The 24,635-nt window shown below is 39.1% G+C and overlaps 1 protein-coding gene across 1 annotated transcript in view; it reads left to right on the top strand.

Moving 5' to 3' along the window:
• Positions 1-292: 292 nt before the first annotated feature.
• Positions 293-24,635, top strand: part of LOC110561760 (solute carrier family 5 member 4-like) — a 51,503-nt gene continuing 27,160 nt past the window's right edge. The window contains exons 1-6 of the mRNA XM_060369343.1: positions 293-430; positions 1,091-1,162; positions 10,852-10,956; positions 12,399-12,458; positions 14,841-14,945; positions 23,986-24,091. Of these exons, the coding sequence (XP_060225326.1) occupies positions 296-430; positions 1,091-1,162; positions 10,852-10,956; positions 12,399-12,458; positions 14,841-14,945; positions 23,986-24,091 (583 nt within the window). The 5' untranslated portion in view covers positions 293-295. The remainder of the gene's footprint in view (positions 431-1,090; positions 1,163-10,851; positions 10,957-12,398; positions 12,459-14,840; positions 14,946-23,985; positions 24,092-24,635) is intronic.

Raw genomic sequence — 24,635 nt, forward strand, 5'->3', positions numbered from 1 at the left:
AGCTGAACCTGTCCAGTCTTGAATGTGCTGTCTTTTCCATCAGTGAATGCTCTGCTCATCACTTCTTATTTGTACCCCATTTCTGACTGTTATCACTCACTCTTACACACTATCAAGAACACTGACTGCTGAAGGGCCAAGGTCCCAAAGCTTGGAAACACAGGAGAGGTTTAAGGTCCATGTGTCCAAGATCATCCCTGATATCTCGCTCCATTTGCTTGAGGATTAATCATTAATCCAGTGCCTACATAAAGATAGGACTCATCCTTGGAAGGAGGCTGAACCACCTGAAGCCATGGCTAGCACTCTAAGTCCTAGCTCTATGGCCCCGACTGAGGAGCCTCCTATACTGTCACAGCGCATTCAAAATGCTGCTGACATCTCCGTCATTGTCATCTACTTCCTAGTCGTGCTAGCTGTGGGGCTGTGGGTACGTGGAAACCATATGGGCCTTCGGGTGGGGTTGGGGTACAGTGTTATGGGGGAAGAGGTGTGTCACGATAAACTGAGACAAGAAATCATTACTCATGTCATTGTCTTTCCGTGTAAATCATATATACATGTATATGAATATATACATATATATATAATGTATGTGATAGTGCCAAATAGGCTCATTTTTAAGGCAACATAATTATTTGAATAGAAGGAGGACCAAGAACAGCAGGCTTACTCTGTTTGGATCTCCAGCACCTGACAAAATAGGGAAAAAAAAACAAACAACAAACCACATTACCTCATTTTCTTTGTTTCCATTTATTGTTCAAATTTCTAACTTGGTGAGTTGGTCACTTATATCATTTTGTTCTTTTTGTTATTTTCAATATTTAATTCTGTGCTGCAGATTTTCACCCAACACATCACAGGACATCTCACATCATTTCCACAACTGACAGCAGACAGCTGCTTTTTAAAATATTCTCAGTCCTTGACATCCACTGCAACTCAGTCCATGCAACAGTCCACAGAGAGTGTGTCCCTCTGGAAGAGTGCTGAGAACTCACTTCCACCAGCATTCTGTCCGGTGTGACTAGAGGGCTGTGATGCACCTGATGCTCTGTCACCATCTCTTCAATTCCTTTCTCCTCAGGCAATGATGAAAAGCAACAGAGGCACTGTTGGAGGCTTCTTCCTGGCTGGTCGAGATGTAGCCTGGTGGCCAGTAAGTGGGCCAGAGATTTCTGGACAGAAATGGAGAGAGAGAGAGAGAGAGAGAGAGAGAGAGAGAGAGAGAGAGAGAGATGAACTACACACCTGCTCAGTCTACGTGATGTTACTTGCGCATATGCTTTCAGGGATGCCTGTTTGCAATTGGATAGCCAATTGGTGTGCTTTTCCTTGGGGAAGACTAATCCAGATCTCAGCATTCCTTAGTTGCCTGTAGTTCTTCATCCTGGGTTGAGGCCTCATGAGATTTCTTTCTTCTACTTTAGCATATCTATTGGTGCTCTCCTTGTTCAGGACATGTTTAGGCAACCATGGTGAGACTTCATAGGCATAGGTTCTCTGACAATTCTAGGAGACACAAACCAATAGGAAACGTTCTGTTTCTCTGGCTCTTACAGTCTTGCCACCCCTTCTTCAGCAATGTTCCCTGAGCCTTAGGTGTAGGAGATGTGCTGCAGATGTGTCAGCTGGGTGTGGGATCCACAACCCTACATTTTGATCAGTTGTTGTTCTCTGTAATGGAGAGACCTTTCAACCTTTGAATCTTAAGAACAACAGACAGAACAGAGAGGAAGATAAGTGAAAAGAATGTCCTATGTCTAGGAGGTTGGCTAGGAAGTCCCTCACTCTGGCAGATGAGGTTCTTAACGCTGATTTAAATTGCAAAAATCTGATAAGGGGACTAGCAGACAGGCTCATTTCAGAGACTACTGATAGAACCATCATAGTACCTTTAAGAAAGTGCTCAATAAGTTTGTCTGAGAAGCAAAATTGTAAGGACATGAGACTTTGTTTGCTATTCAATATTCAACAATACCCTGCTATTGCAATGAAGTCAATAGCAAAGCCAAGAAACATGATTATCTTCCAAAATATTACCACTCTTGTGGTTTTAAAACAATTTGTCCATTCAAAAGCCTTATGTAACATTCTCAAGTCTATTGTGTTAAAGAGGGATTAGACTTGTTCTAATCCAGTCACTTGGAAACTTAGCAGTTAAATGGCATCATAATTCATTAGACACAATATCTATGTATAGAACATTCCATTCAAACAATAAAGAATTTGCATTTTTTTCTAACCAGCTTATGGTACTTTCTCCAGAACAAAGCACCTATTAGGATACAAAGCAAGTATTTTAGTTTGGATTTCTATTGCTGTGATAATAATAATAATAATAATAATAATAATAATAATAATAAACCCTGAGGAAAACAGAGTTTGTTTGCCTTACATATCACAAATTACAGTCCTGTTGTTTTAACAAAGTCTCAGTTGTTCAATTTTACCAGTAAAGACTCAGGAGCCAGGTGCTGGGGTGAAAGCTTGCTAGCTCAGAGAGGCAGAGAAAGCATCCAGCTGACCTTCCTACTCAGCCTGTGTCCAAAAAGGAAAAAGGCTCCTTCCCCCATGCCATCTGAAAAACCCTCAAACTGAATGTCTCTCCCTTCTACTTCCTGTACATCTCTCTCTCCATACTCCTGACTTCCTCTTACTTTCTATGGATTTTACCTATGTTCACTTCCTGACAACTGGTTGCTTGCTCTGCCTCTTAACCTATGGTTGATTTTAATTAATTCAGGAAAAAAAAGCTCTTGGATTAACGGTGTGTGCTAGGCTGAGCCACAGCACAACTAGAAACAGGTTTTTCCAGTACACAACAAAATCTTGGGGGGTTGCAGTGTAATTAAAAATTCTGCAACCTTTTTTTCTAAATAAAAAAGGAAAGATTTTAACTCTAACACAGTAAAACTATTTATATTAACGAAGCTATTGCTGCCAAGCTTTTCACACTGTCTAACTTGTATTTAGACTGTTAAGACTGTCTAACAGTCTTAGGGTTAAGGATTGCTTGTTTCAAAGTTCTGTAAAATGTTTGTGCCAGTCTCCTGTGAACTCAGTTACTTGAATGGCCGAGCAGTTTGCAGTCCCAAACTGATCTTTGGATGGTGTTTGTCAGCTTTGTGTCAATCTTAGTGCAGAGCCTGGCAGCAGGAGGGGCATAGGGCAGTTTTCCCAGTGGTTAGTGTTACCACAGTCCAGGTGGGTTCATCTTTGTAGGGCACCATCACCCTGTTGGGGACCTCAAAGGTTACAGTTAGGAGTGGTCATAGTTTGTTGTGGAGAACCTATACATTTTAAATGTCATATTCAGCAGAACTCTGAAACGTTTGAGGACCACAATCTGTTAAGTACATCCAAGGCATACAAGCTTTGTTCCTAGTTACCTGCTTCAGACTCAAACATGAAAACATGTACAGAAAGCTAGATGAAACCTATTTCTAGAATTAAGTACTATTCTGTATGAATGCTATCATACAGAATGTTATCATACATGAATGCTATCACCTCAGAAAATGTATATATACCTAATAATCTTAGAGGTTTTGAGGTAATAGTTATACCTTAAGAAAAGTTTTGAAGAGTCAAATGCAAAAACAAAGATTATGAGATTAGTAGCAATAGAGCTTTTTTTTTTTTTTTTTTTTTTTTTGTTTCCCTTTGTCCCATTCCAGATAGCTCTTCTGATACAAGACACAGATTTTAGATTTTCCTTTAACAGGCATGTGTGGGTTTACAGGAAGAGAAAATCATGCTCCAGCCCCAAATCCAGCTTTCATTTTTCATTGAATTGGGACCACATAAAGACCATTTGCCACTTATCTCTGTGTAGGACAGAAGAGACAAGCATTTGGGTATCCCCCATGGTGGGACCAGCCTCATGGTTGGAAGAAAAAAGGGAGTGCTCACCTGAGCTATCCTACCATCAGTCTACATTGGGTAACTGTCCAACAGGATGGGGCAAGATGGTGGCATGGGTGCCAGTGCTCATAAATTTAAATCACTCTCTTGCCTTCATGAACTACATAAAATTTGATATCTTTGCTAAGTTTCACCACTTTCATTCATGCCATGACCAGATATCATTGCCATTTATCTGCCAGTAGTGGTTTTCTATTTTGATGACCATTGTACATACCCCATGAATTGTAGAAGATTAGAGATTTTCCTTTTGTTTTCATAGTTGTTTGTCTTATAGCCAATAGTGCTGCACTAATTTGTGATTCCTTCCTCAGTATTGGCCATTCCATCCCCAGGCCTATAGGCTATTCTTTTCTATTAGTTTTGGTTCCATTAGTGGTTGATGAACCATCAGTAAACCATGCATCAGCCATTTCATTGGTCCCCACAGCTCAATATGTGCCTCTTTTGGGGAAGGAGTAAATATGGTATGTGGTTTCTCTAGTGTGCAGGCATACCAATTAGGAGCTGTATCTGAGGTTTTGTTCCTGGGTAGTGGGAAACTTAAATGTGTGCATCACCACTACCTTGTTCACTGTAACTTTAGAATTTAGAAAACAATTAACTTATAGAGATTCATCTTTTTCTTCTGGGGTTAAAGGCATGGGCTACCATTGCCCTGCTCAAACATTTTATCTTAGCTCCAAGTCGCTCCCACTCTTTGCTAGGTTTTGCCATTTCTATTCATGCCATGACCAGATATCTTTGCCATTTATCTAACAGTTAGTTGTTCTAAATCTTGGAGATTTAGAAAACAAGTTTGAACTTTAGTACCCTTTAAGTTTACCTAAAACATTTAAAATCTCTTAATCATGTTTTTAATACCAAATGGCCAATAAATAAATAAACAAATAAAACCTTTTTTATTTAAGAATAAAACTCAAAAGCTGATGTCCAAGATGGCATGGGCCAAGTGGCCATCTATAGGCTAACATTCTAACATGGAATTAAGTTGTTTAAGAAAATTTATTTTTCACTTCAGGTCAGTAAGGCAAGTGTGCCTTTGGTAAATTACTTGAAAAAAAAATTTTTTTGTTTTTTCATGTTTGATCAAATGAAAGGCATTTCTTAGTCTTTATAAGTTAGTTTGGATGAAATGACCAAACTGTCTGATAAACTATCACCTGTCTTTATTCAGGAGGTCTCTCCTGTTCAAATATTTATCAGTTTTGATGACATCTACAGCTTTTCTTCTGTGGAAACAAAGGCAAAACTTCTTCCCCAATATAACACATATCTCAGTTTCCATTCTGAGGTCAAGATGTGTTTAAAATATACAGACTGATTTAATTCAGCAGTTTTTCTACTATCCAATATCTCTCTGCAGTTGTTTGTTTCTTTCTCATTAGTATTTAAAACTTTAAAGTTAGAAAAGCACTATATAATCTATCTGTTGATGATAATATTTATTATTGATTTATGTTTTGATTAAATAGTGGTTATTCCTAAACCAACTGTATACCCAAATCAACATACACAGACTAGGATATATTTAGTTAACCTAGAGCATGAAGCTAGGCGATAATTATTCCATCCTAAAACTCCCAGCCTGCATAGCTTCCTCTCATTCAGATTTCCCACATTATATTTGCATTTAGTCATTTCTTGGGTCTTGTTCATCTCCCCTTTAAAGTCCTTTCCTTCCAATCTCTCTTCCTGACTCCTCCCCTCTGGACCAGGATGTCCCATCCTATACTCTCCATTGCACAGCATTGGCTGGTTGTTTTATTGAAATAACAGAGAACAAATGGTGGCATGTTTACATAAACCTGAGACAGGTGATGCTTAGAATAAGCATCACAATGCAATGTCCAGATTGAAACCAGATAGTGGGGTAGAGAAATCAGCATTTGAATGGTACACTATATACATTGCACAAGAACATTATACCAACATCTCTATCTCTGGGGGCCTTCATTTCCCCTTTCCCCTTATTAAGAGTATCTCAAAGTGCAATTAGATCTTTTCTGGAATAAGCTCAGAAGTTTCAATGCAAAACAACTTTCTCATTAGTGAGAGTCAGTAACTATATTAAGAGATTTGGGAAAATCTAGTAATACCATAAGAATGGAATACAGCTTTGATTTTTGAAATGAGTCATATGAGTTCTGAACCATTTTACTGACTTTTCCTAACCTATAACCTGCCTTTCCTGACTTATTTGCATCAGTCTAAAATGTAGGTGCTACAGAAATTGGTGTCCCTTTTACTACATGAGGGAGAATCTAATTAGTTCTTTTTTTATAAATTGAAGTCCCATGCTTTAGGGAGATTTGTTGTTAAGCTCTCCCAAAAAATTACTGCAACCTCTTTGCCAATGTTTATTTTCCTGCCCATAATGAGTTAATTTCAGCATTAGTAAAGGGTGCTACAATTTCTGCTGGGTCTATTCCTGCTAACTGACAAAGTCTTGTTTTTTTTTTCTTTCAGAAACTACATAGGTCTTTATTTTTTTTTTTTACTCTGTTTGTGTGCTACAATTATCCATTCTAAGATATCATCTTCTCTCTGCATAAGAATTCCTGTGGGAAAATGAGTAGAAAGCAAAATAAGCATTGCAAAATCTAGCTTTGGGTCCATGTAATTCACTTGTACATCCTGTAATTTCTTTTCTACCAGAGCCAATTCTCTCTCAGGCTCAGCTGATAATTTTTCTGAATTATTTAAGTCCTTATCACCTTGTAAGGTTTGAAATAGATTACTTAGCTCTTGAGTAATTAACTCAATTATGGGCTGCAGCCAAGTAATATCTCCAGCAGTTTTTGAAAATCATTAAGAGTTTGTAATTGATCTCTCCTGATTTGTACTTTCCGCTGTCAAATTTTCCATAAATATATTTTATATTCTAGATAATTGATAGAATCTGTTCTTTGTATTGTTTCAGGAGCAATTTGTAATCTCCAGCACAGAAAAATTATCTTTACTCCATAATACATTCTTTCTAAGGTATCTGCATCTGAATTGGCCAGGCAGACCTCATCCACATAATGGTAACTTATAGACTGAGGAAACAGTTTATGAGTTATTTCTAGTGGCTGTTGTACAAAATATTAGTTCAAAGAAGGACAGTTTAACATTCCTTGTGGCAAGACTTTCCAATAATATCTCTTTATTGGGCAATTATTATTATAAGTAGGTACTGAGAAAACAAACCTTTCACTATTATGCTCATGCAAAGGGATTGTAAAAAGCAATCTTTTAAATCAATTACTGTCAAAGGCCTTGATTTAGGTTATAAGAAATGCAATGGGATTCAGGCCATAAAGAGTCCATTGGCTGAATCATCTTATTTATGACTTTTAAATATGTTAGCATCCTCCATTTTCCTGATTTCTTTTTTTTTTATAACAAACACAGGGAATTTCCGTGGGCTGGGCTGTTAGATCCTTCATTGTGTTGAGCACTTAGATGTTCCAGTAATAGCTATTCTAGGATCAGTAATTTTTCTTTTGTCATAGGCCATTCTTATCCACACAGGCTTGCCAATTAGTTATTTTAAAGGTAGAGTTGTTGGTACATTTGAAAGATGAACAGCTGTTGTGTCCTGCTTATGTGCAATCTGTACAGTCTGTGACTGTTCTTGATAATACCTTTTAATATTTTTCTCAGAAGCACCCTTTATTTTTTGATTTGTTTCTGAGATTGGAGGAATGTTAATCTGTGTCTTCCATTGCTACAACAAATCATGTCTGTTAGTGTAAAGACAGCCTGCTTCTAGGTTGCCTAGTAATCTATGATGTCATCAAGTGTGTGACAGACACATTTCAGCTGTGCACTTGATATAAAAGGATCAACCTGCCACTCTTGTCTCTCTCTCTTAAACGCTCTCTGCTTTGGTTTCTCTCCTGCCCCCCATGATGCTCCTCTTTCTCTTCTCCTATGTTCTCTCACAGTCTGTGTGTGTGTGTGTGTGTGTGTGTGTGTGTATGTGTGTGTGTGTTTATTTCTGTCTCTTTCTAAACCCTCCTGGCATACTCAGGCCCTGACTCTTCTCCCCATCCCTTCCCCCAAATAAATCACTTTATATCAGATCTGTTGGCATTTTAAAATATATTCTACCACTGTCCCCATAAATTCATGACCATACTAACCACATGATATTAATTTTCCTATTTGTTCATTTGGCTCTATGCAGTTGACCCATCTTTCACTTTGCTTTAGCTGGAATAAAGTTCCAATCCCCAAAAGCTAGATATTTACCTTCCCAAGAGGCCAATCTGGATACCAAGATTTTGATAAAATTATTGCTATATCTGTTTCTGTGTCTACTCAACCTTCAATTTCAATGCCATTTACTTGTATTTTAGCCTTGGTCTCATCATTTATAGAAGTTTGCCAAAATACTTGTTTTCTGGTCTTTCCTGAAATTTTTGGTTTATCTACTGAAAACTTTTCTGTCCTTGGTTACACCCAGAGTAGTATTGCTTTCATCAAGAGTCATTATATCTAAGCACATCATATGAAATGATTGCTTCCTTAAATGTCCTCAACATGTGTTTATAGGATTCCATTAACTTCTTCATAACCTTGGGGGTACCTATCATCTACAGGTAGGTCTTGTGTAGTTACTGGATAAACCAAGGTTAGTTTTCTAGCAACCTTAGGCCACCCCTCTTCAGTTTCATCATGCAGTGATAATAGGTTCTTGTCCAAATACTCCACCTGTGTCTGAGTATTTTTTTCATTTTTGTTTATAAGTCTCTGTAATTTTTCTTCTAAGGCTTATATCTTATCAATCCACTTTTTATGTTTTTCTCTTTTCTGTATCTCTAAAGCTTTTTTCTTTGAGAGGATGCAGAACTATGAATATCCACTATGAATATTAATAAAATATGAAATACCAAAATCGTAATAATCATAACCAGTATTGAGCAAATTTCAATTAAGTCACACAGCTTTTCATTTTCTGTGTTTATTTTTAAGGCATCAAAAGTAACACTATACAGATTTCTAATGCCTTGTATTATGGTATTTCCCATCCTTAACTCTCTCCTTGAGGACCTCCCAGGTGACTTACCAAATCTGATGGCTTCTCAGTTTCTCCACAGCTGGCGTGATTTCTCTCTCTTTGTGGTCATGCCATGCACTGGAGCACCAAATATGTTTTTAACAAAATCTCAGTTGTTCAGTTTTCTCAATAACAGCTTGGGAGTCAGATGCTGGGATGAAAGCCGCCTGCCTGCTCAGAGAGGTAGAGAAAACACCCAGGCGATCTTCCCACTCAGCCAACGCTACAAAAGAAAAAAGTCTCCTTTGTGCCATCTCAAAAACCCCTTAAGCTGAATGTCCCTCCTTTCTACTTCCGGTTCATCTCCCTATCTGTCCTCCTGACTTCCTCTTACTCTCTATGGTTTTTCCCTATGTTCACTACATGTCAGCTTGTTGCTTGCTCCACCTCTTGACTTAGGACTGATTCTATTTAATTCAAGCACAAAACTTCTAGTTAAAGGTTTGTGCTAGGGCTGAGCCACATCACAACGAGAAACAGGTTTCCCAGTAAACAACACTATCTTGAGATTCACAGTGTGATCAAATATCCTGCAACACAGTCAACAAGCCAAGCTAGAAATCTGGAGGCAGGAACTCAAGATATGTAGGTACTGGCTTGCTGAGTCTGCTTTCTTATACCATTCAAGACTACCTTCCCAGAGGTGAGCTCCAGCCTCCTGTATCAATCATTAATGAAGAAAATACCCCACAGAGTTGTTTAAAGGCAATATGATGACTTTTTTCAATTCAAGTTTCTTTTTCCTAATAACTCTATCTGTGTCATACTAACTGAAAAAAAAAAGAATTACTTGATATACTAGTACATTACTATTAACCAACAACCTTTCCTTTCTTGTTTATCTCTCAAGATTATATTAATATATTTACATCACAATGTAAAATATAAGTAACTGTAAAAGCCCCGAAGATTTTTTCTTTTTTTAATTCAAACCCTTCAAAAGCCCTGTTGCTTTAAAATATCAAAAGTCTCTTTGAAAATTCATAGTCTTTCTCAAATATTCAAAGCTTCTCAACTGTGGACTCCTGAAAAATCAAAAGAAATAAATGAGCCCGGCTGTGCTGTCACATTCCTTTAATCCCAGCACTTGGGAGGCAAAGGTTGGCAGATGTTTGTGAGTTTGAGGCCAGCTGGTCTACAAAACAAGTTGAAGTTGACACTGAGTATCTACCCTGTTGCTCTCCACTTCATTGATTGAACCATAATCTCTCTCTGAGCATGGAGCTCCCCCATTTTAGCTAGACAGCTTAACCCAGAGAGCCCACTCTCTATCTCTGGAGTTCTAGGATTACAGGCGGCTGACACAATTGCCTGGATTTATTTGGGTCTGAACTCTGAAACATGGTCTTCATTTTTAACCAAAAACACTTTATCCACTGAGCCATCTCTCCAGTCCCTGTAAGGAAGTGGTTCTTACCTTGTAAATCAAGACTCCATTTGGGTATTGTATATCATATATTTACCATTATGATTCATAAGAGAAGCAAAATTACAGTCATGAAGTAGCAACGAAATAATTTTATGAGTGTGGACCACCACAACACAAGGAACTGTGTTAAAGGGTCACAGCATTAGGAAGGTTGAGAAGCACTGCTGTAAGGCAATTTTTAAAGAAATCCATCGGAGAGTATTTTTTTCATTGAAATTCAGTGACACACCCTGTGTAATCTTTTGATTTTCTTCTACTTGAGATATGTTTTCTTTAGTTCAATAAAATGAACAAAAATCACAATACACACACAATTTCAGAATGTGAGCTGCAGTTGGTGGAATTCTGTTCTAAGAAGTTATTTAAACACAACATCATCTCTGTTGCCAATAACTCTACTTTGCATCTTTTAACTCCATCCACACTCTCTTCTCTTGCATTTCAGATGGGTGCCTCTCTCTTTGCAAGTAACATTGGCAGCAACCACTTTGTGGGCTTGGCTGGGACAGGAGCGGCTTCAGGAATCGCTACTGCAGCAGTAGAATGGAATGTAAGTGCTGTCAAAGGCTTTTCCTTTCAGGCAAGCCCATTTGAGGTTATTTCAATCAAACTTAAATTCTACTTATTCCAAAAAACCCTTGGGACATATAGAATGTCCTCCTCCTTGCTTTTCTTTCTACTTTTCTTTATGTTGGCCCATTTTTTTTGTCCTTAAGCATCTCTGGAACATTGACCACATCATTACTGACCCTATGACCATTCTTCTGAAATTACTCCTGCCAGAAAATATTGTGTCTATGACTCAATATCCATTATCATTTCCCCATTGATCAGTTGTATCTCTCCTTCCTGGACCCTATATTTCTAGGGTGTGTATATTTCTAGAAATCAAATATATAAAATACTAAAGCAGCAGTTATCCCATCGAAGAAGCTTCCAAATGAATCCCATAATGTAGAAAACACCTAGAGAAAAACGTGCATAGTGCACTGCGGGATCCTTTGTGATCACATCCTTTACAGATAATGGAGAGGACTTGGCGGCTGCTTCAGAAACTTGATCTTATCTTTTCATGCAATGTGTGCATACTGGGAAGAGGAAGACACTAGTGTAGAAGTCAGATCATGATCAATGTTTAGACAGACCATCCCTGGGTGGACCTAGGAATGACTGAGAATCATCACAAAAACTTTTGCTCTTCCCTTGTTACATATTTCTCCTAATTATACGTTAGTAGGGTGAGAGCCTCCAGGATACACCCATCCTCTAGATATGCCCTTTACCCAGAGTTTGAGTCTGATAGTGCCATAAACTTTACCTTTAGACTCACGTTCAGATGGGCTTCTTGGGTGCAACTCTCAGGCTGTAAATAACTCATCTCTCCTCATTAAGCCTGTGACATTGTGTTTGTCTAATCTCTCTGAGGTGTGGTTTCCACCTCTATAAGACAAGGAAAATTGCTTAAAGTAGTTGCCTCACTTGGTTGTTGAAGGAACATGGTTACTGCTGACAAAAACATGCAAACACCACGTGTTAATGAGCAGTTATGATTTTGCTAATGTTTTCCCTGGGGAGCTGTGATCAGCATCAAGGATCTTAAAATAGCTTGAAATTTCCTTCTGATTGCTTTATCCATTCGAGAATATCATGCTTACCACCTGCCATCCAAGCGCAATACTTTGTGATAAAAAGTTTTGTGCTTTTCCAGAGGTCCAAGTATTTGTCCCACTCAGCCATGTTGTTTAATCATCTTTCACCTCATGTCTTGAGTCACATCCTATGTCTCAGAAAGTTTGGCTTCTCAGTCACAAGCACAGAGGAAAGGAAGTGACAGTTATCTTCAAATATCTTAACAGCTGAAGTGGGACAAGATTTAACAAGTTGGGTTTTGTTGTTGTTGTTGTGTTTATTTCTTTGTTTTTGCTACTCAGTGGCTTCTGTCTCATAAGCAATGCCTCTTGAACTTTACATTCTCCCCTTGGTTTCTCACAGGCCCTGCTCATGGTGCTAGTTCTTGGGTGGGTGTTTGTCCCCATTTACATCAAGGCAGGGGTGAGTATTCCCAGACCTACAAATGAGCCTGCCAGAAGGAATCTCTACAGGCTTTTGTTCACTAACTTCTTTGTAGTGAAACTTAATATTCAACCTTCTCATGGTCTGCTGCTACAAAATAAACAGGTGACAAAATTGCCATTCTTTCCCTGGAAGGGCTCAGTGCAAAATGTGGACACAGATGGGTGAGAAATATCTCCAAGGCCTTCTGTAATGGCCACTGTGGTTGCCTTTAGCTGGTGCAGGAACCTGAATCTAGGACCACCCAAGTACTTTAAGAGAAACTCATCAGAAGGAGTTGGAAATGAGCTGGATTATTCTGAGGAGCATCACCTTTGTAGGCAAAATAAAGTCAGACTCGAGAGTGCTAAGAAAACGTAGAAGTTAAACATCATGAGAGATCTTGCATAAGTTGGAGGTCAGTTAAAAAATAGAGACTATATGCAGGAAATGTGTAGGACACATAAGTGGGTTTGCATGTATGTGTGGGAGAGGAAGGGTTCAAGTGTAGTAGACAGGTGTTCTCCTCATCTCCTGAGAAATAAGCAGCAGCACAGGCTTCCAGTAACTCAAGGCTCATGACCATACTTAATGTTTTAGGAAGCTCTACTCTATCAGTTGAGAGGAGAATGAACCTGGGCAATGGGCCTATGGCAGACACTTAAAAAAAAAACAAAAAACAACCCTCATAAATCATGGTTTTACAGGAAAGGAGAAAAATGACAGATTTTCCTGGCCTAAAAACAACTTGCTTAATGACAGATAAAAACTAAAGGGGTAAAGAGAGAAGCGTTATAACAACTTGAAGACTTGAAGCTTCATGTTCTGGAGGTGTGAAACCTCTCTTAGTGGAGCTTGAAGTTACAGAGAGGATCTAAGTGATGGGTAAACGAGGGAAAATGATCCACTTTGGAAATTGGTAGTTGGTGCCTTTTGGAGTATGTTTTAACTAATTTTGTATATCTATCTGAAGGCCAGTAGCAAAGTACTTTATAAAAACAATAAGTTTTTTTTATCTCACAGTCATGGAGGTCAGGCCACGTGATACCCAGAACACTTTGGCCATTGCTGCATCAAAATATGGTGAAAAGGTGAAATATAAAATGATTGCCTGGAGGAGTGTGTTTATAGCCACCAGTCTTACTCTGTGAGAATAACCATTCATTCCATTTCCTAACTGTCCTCCCACTGAGCCCTACCTTGTACAGATTGCTCAGTCCCAACACCATTATATCAAACACCAAATTTGAACCTCATGAAACCTTTGGAAGACAAATCATCCAAGTCACAGAATTCTGTCCCTGGTCTCCAAAGAGCATTTCTTCCTCATAATATAAAACACACTCAATCTATGACAACGGTTCCAAAGTCTGAAGTCATTTTAGAAGCAGCTTATCAGTCCAAATCCAAAGTCTTATTGGAGACTCTTGGAAAACTCTTCACTGTATGGATTAGTTAGAATTTCTCTCACTATGATAAAACACCATGACTATAAACAACATGGAGAGAAAGAGGTTTATTTTACTTCCACTTCCGTTTCCATGTCACAGTCCATCATTGAAGGAAGGCAGGACAGGAACCCAAAGGCAGAAACTGAGGCAAAGGCCATGAAGGAATGCTCTGTACTTGCTTGCTCACCATGGTTTTTCTTATATGATACAGGAGCGTGATTCCAGAAATGGCACTGCCCCTGGTGGGGTGGGCTTACACACATCAATAATTAATTAAAAAATGGTACCCAGGGTGTGTCTACCGGCCAATCTGGTGGGATGATTTTCTTGGTTGAGGCTATCCCTTTTCCCAAATTACTCTAATTGTGTCCAGTTCACATAGGAGTAGCCAGCACAACACATGATTGTGGTCCCTTACTCACAAGTGATGTTGCTCTTTACGTTTCTAATACTATTAGTGAGAATAATATAAATGTATGCCTATAAGTCAATTGTAGTTGTAGATATTTAATATCTACACTGAAAACAAATCCAGCCTAGAGCTGAGCTCAGTAACATATACTTATAACTCCAGCATTCAAGAATCAGAAGCCAGAAGATCTTGAGTTCAAGATCATCCTAGAATACATTGTTAGAGTGTCTTAAGGTAGGAAAGGAGGGAGGGAAGAAAGAAAACTGGCTCACTTGTCAAACAATAAAAAGAGTTTCAAAACTATTTGTCAAAGGTCACAGCATCTAGTAACTGTTAGGAAGAAATCCTAAAATGGTCTGCCTCTAGTGTCCATGATCGTTCCAGCCTGTAGCCTACCGTGGGAAGCACACCTTTCTCACCTGGTTATCCCCAGGATGAGATGCGTAAAACTTAGCTACCCATAGGTGTTTAGCAGATGTCGGCGCAGAGGTGAATCCCTGTTGCTGTCTCTCTCTGCAGGTGATGACCATGCCAGAGTATCTCAGGAAGCGATTTGGTGGGAAGAGACTCCAGATCTACCTCACTGTCCTCTCCCTCTTCATCATGGTGGCCATCCAAACCTCTGTGAGTTCAGAACCTCCTGGCATATTACCTGTAAGAGGTTGCTTGATAGAGAGACAGTATTAGAAAATGGGGGGTAATGTGTCAGCATCCTGGAGCTCTGTAGATGCCTTTACCTCCTGCAGCTCTTTCTTCAAAACATTTACAAGATAAGAGACTATTAATAGAGGTATAGAGCATCTACTAGCCTTCAGATATAAAGATTGGATATATACAAAGAAAAATTTCTCTTTAAGTGATGGCTACTCAGTGACTTAAAGGATATCTGTCACATTCTTTTTTCCACTGTATAATGTGAACTAGAAATTTATTAAATGGGTTAAAAACAAATCAATAAAAATGGCTTTAGTTTGGAAGTGAAGAAATGCTCCATGGAAGGGGAGCATGGCTGGCTGACAAGAAGACTAAGAGGCCACGTGTGGTCCATCATTCCCTGGAGAAAAGAATGCAGGCATCTCTTCAAGGCACTAATTTATGTTCACTTCTACATAAAATTATAGGAATTGCTATATTGCAATGAAGTTCTAGCTTCAACATTTTAATTATTTTTCAAAATTTCATTGTTTTTCAATATCTCTTACAAATAGGTTTCTGCACAGTTTTCATATATAGCTCATTTGGGTTGGTTCTCTCCTGCCAAGTTCTCCACTAATCTCCCTGACCTTCTTCTCCCACTGTAACTTTCTGCCTTTATAAATTATTATATTTTCTTGTCCACATCTCCCTCTTCAAAATTGTCTTCATTCACAGTCATACAACCACTATCTAGTACCCTGGCCTTTACCCAGATATGCATCTTAACAGTTAGAGAGTAGAATCTGTGCATGAAATAGAACATGAGGTATTTTTCTTTCTTGGGAGGGATTAACCCACTTAACATAATGTTTTCTAGTTGCATCCATGCTTCAGGAAATTCCATAATTTTATTTTCTTTAGTTTCATCATCTGTTCATCTGTAATTGCGCATGTGGGGTGGCTCCATTTCCTATTGTCATGAACTGAGCATTGATATCTGTGGGTGTGCAAATGTAGTGTCTAGATAGGACGTGGAGTCCTTAAAAGATATTCCCAGTTGCAGTGTAGCAGGGTCACAAGGTAGCTGTGTTTCCAGTTCTTTGAGAATCCTCCACGTTGATTTCCATGATGGCTGTACTGGTTTACTCTCCTAGAATCAATGAAATGAGCTTCGACTCTGCATGGTCTACCTGCATTTGTTGTCTTCTGTTTCTTGCTGATGATAACCATTCTGAGTGGAATTTCCCATTAGCTCTAACTTGCATTTCTCTGTTGGATAGATACTGGACACCTTTAAATACTTACTAGCCATTTGTACGTCTTCTTTTGAGATCTTTCTGATTGTATTATTGGTTCAGTTATTGATAGGAAATTTTGCGTTTTTCCTGATATTTAATTTTTTTGTTTGTTTTTTAGTTTTTATGAGATGTTAAGTCCTTGCCTGAAGTATAGCTGTCAAAGGCTTCTCCCCATTCTGTGATCTGTCCCTTCTGCTGATAGTTTCTTGAGGTGCAAAAGTTCTTTCGTTTTATCACCCATTTGTCAACTCTTGTACTGTTTCCTTTGCCACTGGCATTTGAATGTGTTGCCCATATGTATGTCCTGAAATGTTTCCCCTTACAATTTCAGTGTTTTCAGGTTTCTTTCTTTTAAAAAATAAATTCATTAATTCTTTGGAAAAAATCTAGGTATACAGTGCCCTTCAAACTCCCCCCAGATGGATTTTCAGACTCCCCCCAGGTCTCCGAACCAATTGGAGTTGACTTGTATGCAGTGTGAGAGATATGGATCTATTTTTACTCTTCTGAAGGTGTATATTCAATTTTGCCAGTACCCTTTGCTAAAGACTAATTTTTTTGTTTGTTGTTTTTAGAGTATTTTTTTCCTCCTTGTTAAAATTAGGTATGCATAGCTTTGTGGGTTCATCTCCGGGCTGGTGTTAGATTTGCCTGGTGTATGCTGTCTTTATCACTGTGGCTCTGTAATAGAGTTGCAGGTCAGGTAATGTGATCTCTCTCTCTAGCTACGTTATTTATGTTTAAAATTGTTTTGGTTGCTCATAGATTTCGTGTGTGTGCTTCTATACAAACGTTAGTACTGTTTTTTAGTTTTGTGAGAGATGACATTGGTATTTTGATCAGTATCACAGGAATCTGTAGATTGTGCTTGATAGTATACCATTTTTACATTAATTTTCTCAATGAAGGAACACAGAAGGTGTTTGTTTTATCAGTGTCTTCCTCAGCTTATTTCATTCAAGGTTTAAAGTTCCCCTTATTGGAGTCTTTCACCTTCTTGATAACATTTGGTCCTAGATATTTTTGAGACCATTATTAATGGGATTTTGTTTGTTTGTTTGCAGTTTCTTTTCACTGTTGGTGAATATGAAGCTACTGGGTTTTATAGGTTGGCTTTGTATCCTGATATTTACTGAAAGTATTTGTTATACCCAGTAACTTTTTTTAAAGGTGAATGCCATGGAGTCTTTTAACTATGAGACCACATCATAGGCAGATAAAAATAGACAGCGTTTTTCTGTCTAATCTTCAGCCCTTTCAGCTGTTCAAGCCAATTGATCTAGAGCATAATCTAGCTCTGAGGTTCCTTTCCGATTTTGATGTGAAGGACCTGTAGATATATAGACTATTGAAGTCTCCCATTATTGTTGAGTCTAGGCATATGTGGTCTTTTATGCCTTAAACGTTCTTCTATGAAACTGAGAGCAAGAGTCGGTATATAAATATTTACAATAGCTAGATTTTAATGAATTGTTCCTTTATCAATGCTTAGCTGCCTTCTTTATCACTTCTGATTAGAAATGATTTTAAATCTACATTATCAGAAATGACCATTGCTATGCCAGCTTTTTTATGGCTTCATGTTTCTTGGTAAATTGCTGACCTTTGACCCTCAGTCTATTGATGTATTTCCTAGATATGTATATTTCTTGAAGTCAGCACATAACTGGGTCAACGTTTTTAAAAATCCAGTCCATTAGTGCATGTCTTTAAATTGGTGAGGTAAGGCCACTTCCTTTTACTATTATGAATGAGGAGGGTTTTGCTATTGTCTGTGATTTTATTTTGGTTGTTCTGGTTGGAGGTTAATTGTTAGTTATAGCGTTTTTTTTCCTGGTAGTGCTGGGTGTTTGCTGGTTTGCTATGTCAAATATGACTAGCTCCTTCTCCATTCTCTTCCATAGATCCATTGCTTTCAGGGCTCTATCACATTCTTGTGTATAAGACTATCTTTCTTCTTCCTCTATCTATAGCAATTTTTTGATAATTTTCTATACTGCTGATTTGTCATGTGTTGCCTTAACGTTGTTGTTGTTTATAACAACAACAACAACAACAAGCCTCAGCAATTTTTCTGCCTCTGTCCTTAAAACTAGAGTCATATTGCTAAAACTCACAAGAATTTTAATACATTCACAAGACATCTTTGGAGTTGTAATCAGACAGGTGTCACCATATAAAGATCAAAGAAAGTTCTGGAAGTTGGTAGTTAGGGTCTGTTTTTTGTGACTCTGATTGTGAGACCTTATCCAAGTTACCTGAGATTTTCCTGCATGATACGTGAAGAGAAGCCAGAATTTTTTTTTTTTTTTCCTAAAGGAAGGTGGCCTCCACCATGATAGGGTGAGGTACTGACTTGATAGGTTTGCTATGTGCCTGCCTTTCTGGTGACATTGGACTCAAGACTTTCAGCCAGCACCTCAAAACAAATCCCACCTCCCCACTGGTAGGCTGGGATACAGGAGCTGGAGTTGCAGGCATGGCTGAGGCCTCTGGCTTGTTACTGGGATCCAAATTCTGTGCCTGAAGATTGAGCAGCAGGCATTCTTAACCATCTCTCCAGTGCCTGAGACTCCTTGAACTAGATTGTGTCCCTCTTTAATCGTTTGTAATCTGTAACATATATCTATAGACATGTATAGATAAATTACTTGTGTGACGTGTACTGGTAATATCTATGATTTAAACCCAGTCATATATTGTAACAGATAAATTTGCGGGTTCACAAAATCTTTCCATGGTTTCTTGACTTTTACTGTTGCTGAAAACAAATTTGATGTTATTCTGATGGTTCTGATTTTAGTGTTGCTTGTTTTCTTTTAACTTTTTTCTCTTTGAACGTTTTGATGTATTGTGGGGAGGTTCACTCTGATTGTGTCTATTTGGTGTTCTAAATACATTCTATGTTGGAATGCTGTTTTTCTCTCTGATAAGAAATTCTCGCCTATATCAGTGACAAACTTTCTGAGTCACTAGTGTGTTTCTCAACTCTCTTCTATACCATTGATTCTTAGATTTGCTTTCAGTATACCTCAGGCTTCTTGAAGGATTTTATTGTACTTCTTTTTCCCCTTGATCTGTGTCTGTATATATTATTGTCTAGGCCTTGACATTCATCCTTAATATTCATTCTTTTGCTAGGTTTTATCTGTTGATGGTGCGTTCTCTTGAGTTATTTGTTTGATTAACTGATTCTTTCATTTCCAGAATTTATATTTGTTGTTGTTGTTTTCTTTTTTCTTTTCTTTTTTTTTAATGCAGTTTATTCAGGAACCTTGAACAATCATCTGACCCTGGGGAAAGCCAGCCCACAGCTTAAATAGCCTCTGGGTAGCCAACCCCAGCGTGCGACGTGGGCAATGCAGATAGGTCCAGGTCCACATACATGGAAGCAAGCCAGATCCTCAGCCTTAGCCAAATGTGGAATTGTTCGTGACAGAGAGCACTCACCATCAGGAAGGTGGAAGGCGGAAACCAGCTCCATCTTTAAGGCATAGCATTCCGCAGCTCTCTACAGTTCCCCCTTTTTGTTTTAGACGCATCAGGCAAGAGTAGAGGTCTGATCTCTGATATTAGAAATAAATTGGGACTTTGTACTGATGTTCATTTAGGTGTCATCCACCCAAAGAGCATCAGACCCGTCCAATACCTTTTTCTCAGAGGCGGGACCTGGGGCATCAACCCGCATGCAATCAGACATGCTCTTCTCTGGGTCAAAAGTGGCTGACCCTGAGTGCAGTGCTTAGCCTCGCATCCTGAGCGTAACATTTTAGCTTTTTATGATAGCCAACCAAGCTTGGGGAGACTGTCCTGCTTCAATGGCTGTAAGGCCTGAATGGTCATGGCTGCATTACGCTGTTATGAGACTCTAATCTTGCATATATATCACAGGCAAACCAAGGAGACCAACACCAGAAGGCCTGCTAACGCTCCCATGCCCGCCCATTCCTTCAGATGATTCATGGCTGCAGCAATCCATGATGATAATCCTGTGGCTAGTTCTGCGTCCACTCTGGTAGAATTTACTGTGACAATGGCCACTCTCAGCTGCTCCATCGTAGTATCGAATTCTCCAGTCCAATTACCTAAAATATAGCTCGACAATTGTTTAGACAGATTTGCAGCACAGGAAAAATTCTCATGTTATATGCTAGTGACTCAAAGTCCAGCATATTTTCATTGACAGCCAAGTTGAGCGATTTGCCATAGGGTATCAATTTGTTCCTGCACGAGGTCAATCCTCTGATTGAACACCATCAAGCTTCCTTTTAGTTGAGCATTAATTCCTTTTTGTACAACTAAGGCATGAGCTACATTGGCTAAATGATTATTCAGGGTCTGAGCAGTCTGCCCAGTATGACTCATGGCTAATGCCCCGGTGGTAGCTCCAACAGCTGCCAATGAGATGACAGTAAAAATGGTGGCTGTAGTTCCAAGATCCCTTTTCTGTCTGAAGAGAGTCATAGCATGAGGGGCATCAACGGACACAGGAACCCAGCGAGGCATGCGAGTAACCAGGGCATACCTAAATTTACTAGCATTCCAGCATTGGGCAAAAAAGCAAGTATCATTACCACAATTACTTGGCTCTATCTGGCTAATAATGAATAAAATGGGGGATATAAACAAACAGGTGTAGGAAATATTATGGGAAGCCTTAACCCCCTCGTTGGAACATCCTGCATCAGTTCTAGAACTAGCAGTGGTGGTGTCCGAGGTCTGAGTAGGTTCAGGAGACCATTGCCCCCAGGGGCGAGACGTGTTCCATGCCAATTGACTAACTCCATGTTTTCCTCCACTTTTGAAAGTCATTTAAGGTTCTTAAATTATATTTTTCCCTTTTTTTAAAATTTTTCATCAATTACACTTTATTCATTCTGCATCCCCTATAAGCCCCTCCCTCCTCCCCTCCCAATCCCACCCTCCCTCCTCCCTCTGCTTGCATGCCACTCCCCAAGTCCACTGATAGGGGAGGTTCTCCTCTCCTTTCTGATCTTAGTCTATCAGTTCACATCAAAAGTGGCTGCATTGTCCTCTACTATGGCCTGGTAAGGCTGCTCCCCCCCAGAGGGAGGTGACTAAAGAGCAGGCCAGTCAGTTCATGTCAGAGGCAGTCCCTCTTCACATTACTATGTAACCCAATTGGACTCTGAACTGCCCTGGGCTACATCTGTGCAGGGGTTCTGGGTTATCTCCATGAATAGTCCTTGGTTGGAGTATGAGTCTCTGGGAAGTTCCCTGTGTTCAAATTTTCTTGTTCTGTTGCTCTCCTTGTGGAGACCCTGTCCTCTCCAGCTCTTACTATTTCCCAGTTCTTACCTAAAATTCCATTCACTCTGCCCATCAGTTGCCCATCAGGCTCAGCATCTGCTTTGATAGTCTGAAGGGCAGAGGCTTTCAGAGGCCCTCTGTGGTAGGTTCCTAGGTTGTTTCCTGATTTCTTCTTCTGGCTTTCAGAGGCCCTCTGTAGCAGGTTTCTAGGTTGTTTCCTATTTTCTTCTTCTTCTGATGTCCATCCTCTTTGCCTTTCAGGTGGGGATTGAACATTTTAGTTAGGGTCCTCTCTCTTGCTTGGTTTCTTTAGATGCATAGATTTTGGTGGGTTTGTCCTACGTTGTATGTCTATATGAGTGAGTATATACCGTGTGTGTACATGTTTCTTTTTTTTAATGTCTTGAATTAAATTTATTGTCTATTTGTTGGAGTCCTCTACTTGGCTTTTAACCCTTCTGAAAAATAATACTCTAGACTATCTGGTATCTTCCATTATGTTTTTGTCTTTGTCTTATAGTGCTGGGAGAATCCCAGACTCTAGCTTCTCAGCATTTGTGGTGCTGTCTGATGTGTTAGCTGTGTTTCTTGTGTTATTTCTAGTGTCATTTGTCCCTGTTTGAGTGTATACATCTTCTATTTTGTAGCTTTTGTCCCTTTTCTATTTTCTGTCTGTGTTGTTTTGTATGAGTCTTCCCGGTAAGTTGTATGAATTTGGATTTATGCTCCAGGGGAAATTTTACTTCAGTGAGAACTGTGACAGTTTAACAAAAGTCTGTGTTAGCTACAGGGAGAAATACTGTAGCTCTTGACTTATGTCCCCTGTGTGTCCTCGGGCCCTGTTTGTCAATATGCTGGCTTCTGTCTCGATGGGCATAGTTGGCATAGTTAGGCTATTCCCTGTCGCTTGCTCTGAGGTTTTTAAAAATGCAGTCGACAGAGATCCCCAATCAGTAGGTGTCCTTTTGAAATGACACCCAGTTTCTTTCACTTCACTGCTGGCTCTTACAATCTACTTCAGGTTTTTTGTTTGTTTGTTTGTTTGTTTTAATCTCTTGCTGTTCTGGGAATAACTGCCTGTCTGCCTCAGGCAAATCTGCACTGTCATCATGAATGTGTTTCATTATGCTGGGTTTCCCTTTCCTGTTGGCTCCCCCTAGGGTTGGTCCACACACCTCTGTCCAGCGCTTCACCTTTGGAGGGCTGGGCCCAGGCTGTCTTGGCATTGCCACTGCATGTTCCAAGGCCTTGTGCCTGGGTGACTCCGAAATCTTGTCTAACTTTAGTGTTATCAGAAATCTACAAACTACTTTCTGAAATGGTTGCATAAATTACATTGAAACTGTGTGGAAACCTTCCACTTTCTCTGTATCTTCAACTGCATTTGTTAATTTTGTTTCTTTACTACTAGCTACTCAAACGTGGTTTGCGTTTGCATTTCCCCAGCAATTACCAATGGTTAACTTTTTTATTTTTGAGACAGCGTTTCTCTGTGTAACAGCTCTGGCTGTCCTGGAACTAACTTTGTAGACAAGGTTGGCAGAGATCTGTTTTTTTAAGTCTTCGTCTGTTATGGATATAAATCCTCTATCAGATAAAGCTGTAAAAGAATGTGTGCAATTCTGGGGGCTTCCTTTTCACTTGTTTGATTGTTTCTCTTGTGGTAAAGAAGTGTTTTCTTTTCATGAGGTACCATTTGTCTATTGTTGACCTTAATTCCTGAGCAAAAAGCATCCTATTCAACAGGTACGTTCCTGGGCCTGTATTTTATAGTGCAGTGCCCATGCTTTCTCTGGCAGGTTCAGTATTTCAGGCTTTACATGGAAGTCTTTTGTGAATTTGAAAATGATTTTTGCACAGAAGACTTAAATTAGACTCATATATCTATAACCCTGTGCAAAAATGCTGTCCCCATAGCAATTATTGAAGAGAATGTCATTTCTCTAGTGTATGTGTTTGTCAACTTTGTCAAGTATCACATGGCTGTAGTTAAATGCAGTCATCTATGGATTGTCTATTTTGTTCTCCTGGTCAACATAGCTTCTTTTTTACATCAGTGTATATATTTAAAAAACAACTATTATAATCCCAAAATTTTCATTGAGAGAATGCTGATGCCAATAATATATTCTTTGAAATACCCTCATCAAGAGAGTTCCCACAAGCAATTGCTGGGGCTCTATAAGCCTTATGGTACAGAAAAAGGTTGCAGGACATGCCACTTCCTTTATGTAGTCACTGAACAATAAACCACCTGTGATGGTGGTTATTGCATACAGAATAGAGTGAAAATTGTTCGGTGACTTGTAGGGGATATTGTGGTGGAGACATCTGAGTAGAGTCTTGAAGGATGGGCAGGAGCCTATCATGTGGGCAAAAAGAGGAGGCAGATGTTGGAGCAGAACAAACAGAGGCCTGAAATGCATGCTTCTTTCTCATCCCAACTATTGCTTTCCTAGGCAACCATATTCTCTGGAGCCATATTCATTCAACTGGCCATGGGATTAAACCTCTACCTGGCAGTCTTCATCCTCTTGGCTATCACCGCTTTTTACACAGTTGCTGGTGAGTCTGCCTCTTGTTTGACTCATTAATAATGTGTTCTGTTTACTGTCTGTGATTAGAGACCTCAGTGCTAGCCTTGTGACTGCCAAATTGAAGTACCATTCTGTTGGCACCATGGGAATAAAGCACAGGGCCAGCACAGCAATTACAATAAAAACAACACAATGCTCCTCATTAGATGCAAGAAGATTGATCAAAAACAGTATAAAGACTAAGAAGATTATATTTAGAAATGTACGTGTGTGTATTTGTGCATATAACATACATGCATAGGACAGCATTTAGTGGAAAAAGAGGCCATGAGTTTGAAAAAAGAGCAAGAAAGGGAAAGCTTTGAAGTAGGAAAAATAAAAGAAAATGGTGTGGAGACATATTGAGGAGTTCATGGTTTCACTCAGCTGTGTGTTGGTAACTAAAACACCATTTAAAATTATGCTGATAGAATACATAGAAGGCTTAGATGAGGAAGTTTCAACATCCCACTAGAAAATGTAAGCCGAGGCTAAACAGATATAAACATGGTGGATCACAGAATGAGCCACAA

The sequence above is a fragment of the Meriones unguiculatus genome, chromosome 16 (assembly GCF_030254825.1).
Source record: "Meriones unguiculatus strain TT.TT164.6M chromosome 16, Bangor_MerUng_6.1, whole genome shotgun sequence".
In the NCBI taxonomy this organism is placed as follows: Eukaryota; Metazoa; Chordata; class Mammalia; order Rodentia; family Muridae; genus Meriones; species Meriones unguiculatus.